Here is a 12,947-nt window from a genome sequence, read left to right as displayed (position 1 = left end):
AAAAAAAAAAAAAAAAAAAAAAAAAAAAACTAGGAGCATTTCAGCATCAACTGTTTTAACTGGAGTTAGATCCATTTTGTGATTTGATTTGATTTTGATTTTTTAGAGACGCACTCTCACTCTGTCTTGCAGGCTGGAGTGCAGTGACGTAATAATAGCTCACTGCAACCTCGACCTCCTAGGCTCAATTCATCCTCCCACCTCAGCCTCCCAAGTCGCTGAGACCACAGGTGCACGCCACTACGCCCAGCTAATTTTTGTATTTTTTGTAGAGACAGGGTCTTGCTTATTACCTAGGCTTCTCAAATTCCTGGCTTCAGGTGATCCACCCGCCTCGGCCTCCCAAAGTGCTGGGATTGCAGGCGTGAGCCACTGCACCAGGCCCCATTTTGTGATTTAATTCTCATTGTAGACTGACATTTTCTACAGCAGTTTTTCAACAATAGTATTGTAGTTGAGGGGCCACATTTGGGGCTGGAGCTGGGTAATTCTTTACTATGGGAGCTCTCCTATTTATTGCAGGGTGTTTAGCAGCACCCTGGGCCTCTACCCACTAAATGCCAGTAGCAACCCCCATCCCCGCAAATTGTGTAAACCAAAAATATATCCACACATTGCCAAATGTCCCACAGGACACAAAATCGCACACCCATTCACATACCCCCTCACACACACACACACACACGCACACACACACTTTAAGAATCACTGCTCTGGCCAGGCGTGGTGGCTCACGCCTGTAATCACAGTGACTTTGGGGAGCTGGGGCAGGCGGATCACTTGAGTTCAGGAGTTTAAGACCATTCTGGCCAACATGGTGAAACCCCGTCTCTACTAAAAATGCAAAAATTAGCTGGGCATGGTGTTGCATGCCTGTAGTCCCAGCTACTCGGGAGGCTGAGGCAAGAATCACTTGAACCTTGTAGGCAGAGGTTGCAGTGAGCCAAGATCATGCTACTGCACTCCAGCGTGGGCGACACAGCGAGACTCCATGTCAAAGGAAAAAAAAAACAAAAAACACTCCTCTATAGGAAAGAGGCAGTATACAATAATCTTTTTCCTAAGTTGGTTGTGCATTTTAAATAGATTCCTGGCTGGAAACAATGGCTTATGTCCATAATCCCAGCATTTTGGGAGGCCAAGGCGGGCGGATTGCTTGAGCTCAGGAGTTTGAGACCAGCCTGGGCCACATGGCAAAACCCCGTCTCTACTAAAAATACAAAAATCAGCTAGGCATGATGGCACACGTCTATAATCCTAGCTACTTGAGAAGCTAGGGTGGAAGGATGGCTTGAGCCCAGGAGGCAGAGGTCTCAGTGAGCTGAGATTGGTTCACTGCACTCCAGCCTGAGAGACGGAGCCAGACCTAACTCAAACAAACAAAAACAAAATAAACAAATAAATAAATAAATAAAATAGATTCTAAGATTTTACACACATTGAACCCTGTGTGTTACTGGTTTGTCCCCTACATGGAGTAGACAGGTTTTCTCTTTGAGTGGCCTTCACAGAAGCTCTGACTCTTACTCATTCGACTCTCTTGTACTCATGCATTGCTAATATTATTTCATCTGATTATTAATCCAGTAGCGGGCTGTTAAGCATGTTCACTCGTGCTGCGATATTTCTTAGTGAGCTCTCACCACATGCCATGATGGCGAGCAGCCTCATCTCTTAAACAGGATTCCCGCAGGGTTGAGAACTCGTCCACCTTTCTCAGCTTGTTATGATGAGAGCTTACACTTTTGGGAGGTAGAACTCCACCTGACATGGAGGAACATGGTCCTTAGAGTCAGACAGATCTGGATTCAAATCCCACTTCTCCTGCTTACAAGCCAGATAGCCTTGGACTGAGATTGAACCTGCATGCCTCAGTCTACCCTTATGAACACGGGGATGATTTTGTCTACCTGGCAGGGCTCTGCATGGCCTTAGTGAGATCATGTACGTCAGACATCAGTAAATGGTAACTTGTTATCTGTCAGTTGATAGCTGTAAGGTATGAATTGCCATCTTTGTAGGTCAAAAACCATCAAATATTGGCAACTTCATACAATTGGACCTAATGTGTAAACCCCAGGTCACCATCACGCTGTCTTCTTTGCTCTGTGGATACCCAGCGGATGAAAGGGATGGTTCTGCTTTTATATTTTACTGTTTTCCTGCTTCTTCTGAGGGGGCTTCCTGCCAGCACAATCTAACGAACTTCAGAGAGGACAAAGTCAGTCTCTGCCGTCATCAGTGTTCACAGCCAGCGTGTAGTTTTCAAAGTGTGTACCACATGAAGTTGCACCTTCCAACCTTCCAGCCAGTTTGTGTGGAAATAACCTGAGTTGTATTAATAGCAGTTCTTCAGTTTGGGACTGCCGGGGGATGCTTGGTTTGTTTTCCATTGTTTATTCCCTGGGTGCCCGTCTTGGGTAAGCATTTCTCTGATGTCTCTATTTATGTGGCAGGTCACCCTGCTGATTGCCTTCATCTGCGTGCGGAGCTCCCCGTGGACCAACTACAGCGCCTACAGCTACTTTGAAGTGGTCACCATTTGCGACTTGATAATGATCCTCGCCTTTTACCTGGTCCACCTGTTCCGCTTCTACCGCGTGCTCACCTGTATCAGCTGGCCCTTGTCGGTAAGAGAGTGGCCTGGCCCTGTCCTCCTCATGCACAAGTCAGGATGTTAGCTGGCGTACTGAGACCTGACAGAGTTTTTCCCGTCTGCCCATCTCACCTCTTTAACCATTCTTTGCTGCCTCTGCCCTGAATTTCCTATTGTTTGGTGAACACCTCTGCCTGATGTCCTGCTGGTTTTTAAAACTCACTTTCCAGCTACAAGAAGGCTGTGACTATTGCCTCGTGCTTATTTTCTCAAGCAACAGAGAATGGCTGTGGGTGTATGAGTTGAGAAAAGGAACACGAAAGGAAGGGTATTGATGCTGTTGTGAGGATCGAATGATAAGATTTTCTGGCTAAAAGGGACTAGTAGGGGCTGAAGAGACAGTCAGAAGTTGCCAGACTTTTTCTTCCCACTGTATTATTTTTTTAAGTTTCATTGAGATGCAGTTCGCATGCTGTGTTGTTCACCCATTTCAAGGGTACAATTCAATGGAGTTTAGTATATTTCCAGAGTTGTACAACCATTACTACAGTCATCTTTAGAACATTTTCATCATTTCAGAAAGAAATTCCATACGTTTTGGCTGTCACCACCCTAACACTCATCCCTCCGGTCCTAAGCAATCACTTATCTTCTGTCTCTAAAATTTTTCTACTCTGGACATTTCATGTAAATGGAATTGTATTTGCGGTCTTTTGTAACTAGCATCTTCCACGTAGCAGAATGTTTTCATGGTTCATCCATGTTGTAGCATGTATCACTATTTCATTCCTTTTTTTCTTTTTAGAGACAGGGTCTCACTCTGTCACCAGGCTAGAGTGCAGTGACGTGACCACGACTCACTGTGGCCTCAACCTCCCAGGCTCAAGTGATCTTCCCACCTCAGCCTCCCAAGTAGCTGGGACTACAGGTGCATGCCACCACACCTGGCTAGTTTTTGCATTTTTTACAGAGATGAGGTTTCACTGTGTTTTCCAGGCCAGTCTCAAACTCCTGGCCTTAAACAATCCTCCCACCTTGGCCTCCCAAAGTGCTAGGATTACAGGCATGAGCCACCATGCCAGCCCTTTTTATAACCAAATAGTATTCCATTGTGTGGACAGACCAGACTGCATTCTGTTTTTCATTCATCATCAGTGGACCTTTAGGTTGTTTTTACCTTTTGGCTATTATGAATAATGCTGCTATGAACATTCATATGTAAGAAAAATGACATATTTTCATTTTTCTTTGGTATATATCTAGCAGTGGAATTGCTGAGTCATATGGTTGCTTTGTGTTTAATTGTTTGAGGAACTGCCAGACTGTGTGCCAGAGTGGCTGCACTTTTACATTCCCACCAGGAGTGTATGAAGGTTCCAATTTCACCACATCCTTGCCAACACTTATTATCTGACTGTCTGATTCCAGCCATTCTAGTGAGTGTAAAGTGTTATTTCCTGTGGTTTTGATTTTCGGTTCTCCAATGAGTAATGATGTTAATCATCTTTTCATGTGCTTTTGGCCATTTGTATATTTTCTTTGAAGAAATGTCTATTTGAGTCCTTTGCCTATTTTTTAATTAGGTTATTTGTCTTTTCATTATTGAGTTGTGAGAATTCTTCCTAGAGTCTGGATAGAAGTCCCTTATCAGCTATATGACTTGAAAATATTTTCTCCCGTTCTGTTGTTTTTCACTTTTTTGATGGTGTCCTTTAAAGCACAAGTTTTTAATTTTGATAAATTCAGTTTATCTATTTTTTTTAGCTCACGCTTTTCTTATATGTAAGAAGCCATTGCCAAATTCAAATTGTGAAAATGTACTTCTATGTTTTCTTCCAAGAGTTTTATAGTTTTCGTTCATATATTTAAATATTTCATCCATTTTGAGTTAATGTTTTTTGCATAGGGCATGAGGTAAAGATTCATTTCGTTCTGTTGCATGTAGATATCGAATTATCCCAACACCATATGTTGAAAAGACTGTTCTTTCCCCCATTGAATGGTATTAGCACCCTTGTTGAAATCAGTTGAACATTAAATACATGGATTTATTTCTGGACTCTCAGTTCTATTCCATTGATCCATATGTCTATCTTTATGCCATTATCACACTATTTTGGTTACTGTAGCCTTGTAGTAAGTTGTAAAACTAGGAAATATGCAGCCTCCCAATTTGTTCTTCTTTTTTAGGATTGATTTGGATCATTACAATTCCATATGAATTTTAGAATCAGGTTTTCAATTTCTGCAAAAATCGGCTGGGATTATAATAGGAATTATGTTGAATCCATAGATCAATTTGGAGAATATTGCTCTCCTAATAATGTTAAGTCTTACGATCCATGAACATGGGAAGTTTTTCCATTTTTTAAGATAATCTTTTATTTCTTTCAATGTTTTGTAGTTTTCAGAGTAAAAGTGGTTTTTGTGTTTTGTTTGAAACAGGATCTTGCTGTTACCCAGACTGGAGTGCAGTGGCAAGATCATAGCTCCCTGCATCCTCAAACTCCTGGGCTCAAGCAATCCTCTTGCCTCAGCCTCCCAAGATACTGGGACTACAGGCATGAGCCACTGTGCCTGGCCTGAACTTTTAAAATTAAATTTGTGTCCAAGTATTTTATTCTTTTTGATGCTATTTTAAATGGATTTTTTTCCTAATTTTATTTCCAGATTGTTCATTGCAAGTGCACAGGAGTCCAGTTACTTTTTGCATACTGATTTGTGTCCTCAACTGTGCTAAACTACTTAGTAGTTCTAATATATTTTTCTAATGTATTTTTAGTGGATTCCATAGGATATTCTATAAACAGGATCTGCAAATAGAGATATTTTTACTTCTTCCTTTATAATCTGGATGCCATAACATTGCCTTGCTTTATTGCAGGAAATTAGTTGAATAAATTAGACAAATATTGAATAGAAATGGCAGAGCAGCCATCATTATCTTTTTCCTGATGTTAGGAGGAAAGCATTCCTTCTTTCATCACTAAACATAACATTGGGTGTGAGTGTTTTGTAGAAGCCCTTTATCAAGTTGAGGAAGTTCCCTTCTAGCACTACTTTGTTGAGTGTTTTTATCATAAAAGAGTCTTAGATTTTGTCAAATGCTTTTTCCATATCTACTGAGGTGCTGAGTTTTTCTCCCATTATTAATATGGTGTCTTACATTGGTTTTCGTTTTTTTGTTTCTGTTTTTTTTAAACAGGATCTTGGTCTGTCATCCAGGCTGGAGTGCAGTGGTATAATTACGGCTCACTGCAGCCTTTATTTCTCAGGCTCAAGCGATCCTCCCACCTCAGCCTCCTGAGTAGCTGGGACCACAGGTGTGCACCACCATGCCTGGCTAATTTTTTTTTTTGTTTTTGGTAGAGATGAGGTCTCCTTATGTTGCCCAGGCTGGTCTTGAACTCCTGGGCTCAAGTGATCCTCCTTCCTCAGCCTCCAAAAGTGTGGGGATTACAGGCATGAGCCCTCACACCTGGCCTGATTTGTTTGTATATGTTGAACGAACCTTGCATTCCTGGGGTGAATTCCATTTGGCCCTAATGTATAACCCATTTTATATGCTAGTATGTTCAGTTTGCTAATATTTTGTTGAGGATTTTTTGCATCTGTATTTAAAAGAGATATTGGTCTGTAGTTCTCTTTTTTTCTGATGTCCATCTGGTTGTGGTATCAAGGTAATACTGGCCTCACAGAATAATTTAGGAAATATTTCCTCCTCTTTTATCTTTTGAAAGAGTTTGTGCAGAATTGGTATTAATTATTCCTTAAATATTTGGTAGAATTCAGCAGTGGCACCATCTGGGTCTGGGCTTTTCTTGTGGGTAATTTTTTTTTATTGTTAATTCAAACTCTGATTTTACCATCTTTTCAGATTGTGTCATTTATTCTAGAGTCAATTTTAGTAGTATATATGTCTAAGAATTTGTCCATTTCATCTAAGTCATTGAATTTATTGGCATGCAATTATTTATTGTATTTCTTATATCCTTTTTATTTCTGTAAGTGCAGTAGTAATGTTTCCTCTTTCATTTGCATCTTCTCTCTCTCTCTGTCTTTCTCTGATCAGTCTAGCTAAAGATTTGTCAATCTTGTTGATCTTTTCAAGAACCAGTTTTTGGTTTCCTAGATTTTTTTAATTGTTTTCCTATTACCTTAATAAATTTTGCTTTAATCTTTATTATTTTCTTTCTTCTGCTTGCCTTAGGTTTAGTTTGATTTTCTTTTCCTAGTGTCTTAATGTATAATATAGTTTGGATATCTGTCCCCTCCAAATCTCATGTTAAAATTTGATTCCCAGTATTGGAGGTAGGGCCTAGTGGGAGGTGTTTGGATCATGGGGGCAGATCCCTTATGAATGACTTGATGCTGTTCTAGTGGTAATAAGTGAGTTCTTGCTCTGTTAGTTCCCATGAGAACTGATTGTTAAAGAGAGGCTGGCACCTTTTTCCCCTGTCTCTCTTGCTTCCTTCCTCTTGCTTTGTGATGCCTGCTCACCTTCACCTTTGCTTCAGGAAATAGAAGCTCCCTGAAGCCCTCACCAGAAACAGACGCAGGTGCCATGCTTCTTATACAGCCTGCAGAACCATGAGCCAAATAAACATCTTTTCTTTATTTATTACCCAGCCGTGGGTATTCCTTTATTAAAATAATGCAAAACAGACTAAGATGATGTAGAAGGTCATCTAATTTGAGACCTTCCTCCTCCTTTAATATTGGCATTTACAGCTATAAATCTCCCCCGATAACTGTTTTACTTGTATTCCATAATTTTAGTATATTATGTCTTCATTTTCATTCATTTCCAGGTATTTTCTAATTTCTCTTATGATTTTTTTTCTTTGATCCATTCATTATTTAGGAATATGTTGTTTAATCTCTATATATTTCCCTGATTTCCCTTTGCTCTTGATTTCTAATTTGATTCCATTGTGTTCAGAGAACATATTTTGTAGTCCTTCTACCTTTATTGAAGTTTGTTTTATGGTCTGATATGTGGTCTATCCTGGACAACGTTCTGTGTACATCTGAGAAGGATGTACTTTTATACGTTGTATATTTGCATATTATACTTTTGTTGGATAGAGTTTTTATACAGGATTTTTAGGTCTGGTCATTTTATGGTGGCGTTTGAATCTTCTGTTTCCTTGTTGACCTTCTTCCTGGTTGTTCTATACATTGCTGAAAGGAGGGATATTGAATTCTGCAACTATTATTTTTGAATTGTCTGTTTTTCTCCTTCGTTTTTTTCATTTTTGCCTTCGTGTGTTTTGGCTCTTTTATTAGGTGTATATATGTTTATAATTGTTATATCTTCCTTATGGATTCAGCTTTTCATTATTATAAAATGTCCCTCTTTATTTCTAGTAACTTTTTTTGTGTTCGATTCTATTTTGTCTGATGCAGTACAGACACCCCGGCTTTCTTTTGGTTGTCGTTTGCATACCATATCCTTATCTTTGAATATAAAGTCTCTGTCCCATAGACAGCACATACTGTAGTTATATCTTGTTTTGCTTTGTTTTTTTAATCCAGTCTGACCACCTCTGCATCTTGATTAGATTGTTTAATTGTTCACATTTAACATATTACCCACTGTTATCTTATGAGAAATTTCCTTTGTGTTTCTAAGTTCTAAGGACCCTTTCAAAGCTATGGCATTTTTTCTGCTTCTTTTGAAAACAAATTCCTCCGGGGCTTACCTGATGCAGATACTGAACAAGCAAAGGAGAGAACAGAAGCTCAGCGACAAACACAAGAGTGGGCTGCATGGGGAGTGGAAGTTGGAAGGACAGACTGAGCCACACATTTCTGGTTGAGATACTGTGCAGGTACTTCCGGTTAGGATTCTCTCAAGTAGGTTTTCTCTGCCCCGTGTCATCCTCCTCTGTCTTAATAGGTGAGAATCTTGGAGGTGGGGAACTTGCAGTTACTCATCTGCTCTTTAGTTTAAATCTCTGTGATCTATCTTGTGATATTCCTTTCTAGTCACTAAGGGAGAAACCAGGGTCTTTGATTGTACATAGCTTTGAGAGGAGCTACAGCTTTAAATTGGAATGCTTTTCCAAAATTTAATAGCTGCCTGCCCTAAGGGACAAAACTTCATGAAGGAATGATTTCTTAATTCTCATTGAAGACAACTGAAAATGGATGCACCCTGGATTCAGGGCAAGCACTGGAAGTGGCCGCCAGCCTCAGTTCTTCTCTGATCTGATGTTTAATGGGGAAGAGAGAGGGTGAGGTGGAAGCTTTCCCTCGCTACTGAAAGGCCTGGTCTCATCCAGGGCCTGCAAGGATGCTGATTAATCATGATGAGTGAGTGGGGTGGAGATACACAGCCCATGGGCCAAGGCAAGAAGCAGAGGTGGAACTAGTCCTGCCAGTGGATTCACTGGCAGAGCTTGGCCGGGAGGGCACTCTTCTGGAGAAAAGAGAAGAGGGAACGACTGAAAAAAAAAAAGGAGTGGGGGGCAGGAAGGCTCAGGAGTGAGAAAACCAGCTGCCACCACACATCCACAGACACGTCACGGAAGCGCCACTGACCTCATTCTAGAGTCTGAGTCTGACAGGCCCCTGGGAATGAACACCTCTCAGGTCCACACTCGGGGCCGTTCACATAGTGGGCAGACACTCCAGTCAGTCACACAAGACCAGCATATTGTTAGCCCAGAACTTCCTCTGAAGCAGAAGAGAAAGGCAAATATCTCTTTAAGGCACTGTGCTTCTCAGAGCTGGAGCTTTCTTTAAACTCTCCAGCCAGGAAGTTGCAAGAAGCTCGTTTGCCTTTTAGTAGCTTTAGCCAAAGGTGAAGGCACTGTCCACATATTGCTCTCAGGAGTAGAGGAGTCCTTAGTGGCTATCTCTGCTCACACCGGAAGCTTCCTTTCTCTCTGTCCTCTTCCCTTCCCACCTGCCCGGCATCACTTCTGTCTTGCTTGGCCTCTTCCTGTTCAGCCCCCACGTTGGCTGCCTGTGAGCTGCATTGCTCATCCCATCTGCGTGTTGCAAGGGAGAAGAGGAAGCATCACTGTCTCCCTTTCTTTTCATCTCTTCTGATGCCCAGTTGCTCTTCCCAAACCAGGAATGGACCACCCTACCCACTTCTTTGCTTTGTTTCTGCCCCCAGGAACTTCTGCACTATTTAATCGGTACCCTGCTCCTCCTCATCGCCTCCATCGTGGCAGCTTCCAAGAGTTACAATCAGAGCGGACTGGTAGCCGGAGCGGTGAGGACGTTTTGGGGAGCCTTTAGGAATGAATTCATATTTAAAATGCTCATTTTCTTCCTGATGGGGGAAGAGAAGGGTTTGGTTTCTGGGGCATTCCTTTCATAGAATCAACACCTACCTTGATCCAGTCATCAGCTCTCTTCAAAGAGCCTTAAGCAGAGGCGTCCAGTCCCAGAAGGTGGATTGTCAGGGCTGCCGGCAAATTCACAGAGCCCCAGCAGCCCAGGCCTCTCTCTCTTACAGCCACTACTGAAATCAGGGGGCCAAGCGGGTTTTAATTCACACACCCACTCTGATCGTTTGCTCGTTGGCTGCCTCAACACTATGCGGAGACAGATTCTGGGGCCTCTTTTGGGCCCAGTGGGAAATGTACTGTGATCAGTTAGAGATACATGCCATGAGCCTGAGCTTTGCCATTCCTGATTTTTAACAGTATGCAGGCCAGGAAATAACACTCCTGTATCTTTCAGAGGCAAAAATTGATCCATCTGATAGCCATACATAGAAGCAGATGGAAATATACAGAAATACAGTCCTGTGAGATATATACATACATATATATGTATATACATACAGATGTATATACTATTTTTTAAAGAATCATAGATTCCTGTCATCTGATTTCTGATTTAGCTGTTTATAGTTCAGTGACCTGTGGGCCAACACTGATTGGCTTCACTGATGAGTAGACAAGATTTTAAAAATGAGTTTTATGAAAAGCTCTCTGAAGCCAGATGTGGTAGCATGCACCTGTAGTCCCGGGCCCTCGGGAGGAATGCTTGTACCCGGGAGTTCGAGTCTGGTCTGGACAACATACTGAGACCCCGTGTCTTAAAAAAAGAAAAAGAGAAAAAGAAAAGCTCTTTCTGTATGTGACATTCATTGTCTTTCACTTACACATATTACCAAAACTTTCCAGACTTTGGCCTGGGAGCGGGTTGGCTCCTGGAATTCCACTAAGGGATGGAGTCTGTCCTCTGAAGGTCAGCATGGGGGCAGAAGGTCACTGTAGAGGGTGGCCAAACCTCCCAACACTGATGCTCCACATGGCCCTCCCACAGCCCACCGCCCCACCCTTCTGCCCCCTCTCTCTGCCCTCTCTGAAGAGAGGGATGGTTGCCCCCTGCAGCTTAACACTTGCCCAGCTACAGTGCAGGGTGCTGGAAGAGGCACGCAGGAGACCTGTGCCCACTGTGTTTCCGGGCCCACTTGGGGAGATTCCCACTGTGTTTGGTAATTCAGGTTGCACGTAACTGTTTAGCCCTGGAATGTCTATAGCTAACATTCATCATATGCTGTTTTGTGCCTAGGACCAAACCTGGGCTATGAGGAAGTTAGAAGAAATTTTTCAAATATGGTCCCTGCTTATAAGAAAGTGGTCATCTAACTTAGGAGACAAGACACATGAAACAATTAGCAAACAAGGCATTGTAGTCTAGAATAGCATTCTGTAGCGTATAATAAACTGTTCAATTATGCAATGCAGACACTTGGAGACTGGGATGGTATATAATGTGCTAATTGTGCAGAACAGACAATGAGAGGCCGGGACAGGCTCTTAATAGGCTAATTATGTGCTGCAGACAACTGGTACAAAAGGAGCCCAGGAAAAGGAACCCAGGGAAGAAGTGGGGGCAGCTGTTTATGTAAAGCAGCATCTGGGCTTGAAAAGAAAACCAAACCTTGTTGAAAATCCTACCCTTTAGCTGCCCCTGTGCCATTCTCACCGGACGCCAGTGGTGGTGTAGTGAAGTGGAGGCCGTTGCGTGTGTCCGAGAATACCTAGGCACCGGGTACTGCAGAGCACAGACTCTGGAGTCAGGCTTCCTGGGCTCCCATCCCATATCTGGCCCTTGCTGGCTCTGTGGCCTTTGGCAAAATAGTTGACCGCCTGTACCTCTGTTTCTTTAGTTGTGAAATGGAGGAGCAGGGGTGGGTAATCGTAGCTCCCGCCCAGCTGAGTTGTGAGGGTTAAAGGAATGAATACACCCACAGAGCCTCGCACCCTGGTAGGGATGTAGTAAAGTGGTCAGTAAGTTTTCACCACTGCAGCTCCCAGTGTTGTTCACAAGCAAGGAAAACGGCTGCAGGCTTCAAAGCCCAGAGATTCCAGAAGAAGCTACTGCCTCTCCCTCGACCATTTGATGAGCCTGCCCACAGGCGCTCTTCCTCTCCCAGCACCCGAGTCTCATCTACAAGTGAGGGGGCTGGACTAGGTCAGCCTTCCTCACACTTGAGTGCCGGATGACCCTGAGAAAGGGAAAGGGTGCTGCCTTAACTTAGTTTAGTCTAATATTGTTTAATATGTACAAACATAAACCTAGATGTAAAGGCCTCGGCTTCTGGCTCTTACACGGCTGTAAAGCCAGAACGGAACAGAAAACCATTACAGATGAAATGCGAACAACGCCACTACACCACAAATCATGTGAACGTTCAGATTTTTTAAGCCCAAATTAAAATTTCACCCTTTTCTTCTCTACTGGTCTAGCATAATCCAAGTCCATTGGCTTAGCCCCAGCTGTCTTGTAAATGTAAACCCAAACCAGGCACTGAGGCTGCCAAAAGACTGAGAGGCCTGGCTGCCAGCCCTGACCTGGCCCAACCTGGGGGACCGGGGCCAGTGGCCAGGTCTCTTGGGGCTTCCTCTCTGCACCTGATCCAGGATGAGGTGGTTGGGTTAGATGACTCTCCAGGCTCCTTTCTGGCCAGAGGCATGAAGGGAACAAGCGCAGAGATGAGAAGCAGACAGGATTGCCCGAGTAATTGGCCCTACGGCCCGTGAACTTCCTCTCCCCTCTCTCCACTGCAGATCTTTGGTTTCATGGCCACCTTCCTCTGCATGGCAAGCATATGGCTGTCCTACAAGATCTCGTGTGTAACCCAGTCCACAGGTGAGTTCTGGTTATCTGTGCACAGAGGATCTCTCAGGAACAGGGGGATGGCTTGTTCTTGACTTCAGCCATAGGGACAAACGCTGCTGTTAAGAAGGCTGTGTCCCAAGGGGACTTTAGAAGTAGTAGTATTAGAGCACAGGGGCCGGCAAAGGGGGAGATGTGGCCCCAGAATCTCCCCTCACATGCCCATCTCCACACATCCAAGGATGCCCTAGCATTTCAG

General features: G+C 43.2%; 1 protein-coding gene across 1 annotated transcript in view; it reads left to right on the top strand.

The window, feature by feature from the left end:
• CMTM7 (CKLF-like MARVEL transmembrane domain containing 7) overlaps positions 1-12,947 on the top strand; it is a 44,267-nt gene that overhangs the window by 29,132 nt on the left and 2,188 nt on the right. The window contains exons 6-8 of the mRNA XM_011985603.1: positions 2,457-2,630; positions 9,726-9,824; positions 12,640-12,721. Of these exons, the coding sequence (XP_011840993.1) occupies positions 2,457-2,630; positions 9,726-9,824; positions 12,640-12,721 (355 nt within the window). The remainder of the gene's footprint in view (positions 1-2,456; positions 2,631-9,725; positions 9,825-12,639; positions 12,722-12,947) is intronic.

Source organism: Mandrillus leucophaeus, unplaced genomic scaffold (genome assembly GCF_000951045.1).
Source record: "Mandrillus leucophaeus isolate KB7577 unplaced genomic scaffold, Mleu.le_1.0 Scaffold107, whole genome shotgun sequence".
Classification (NCBI taxonomy): Eukaryota; Metazoa; Chordata; class Mammalia; order Primates; family Cercopithecidae; genus Mandrillus; species Mandrillus leucophaeus.
This window is presented reverse-complemented; position numbering and strand designations above follow the sequence as displayed.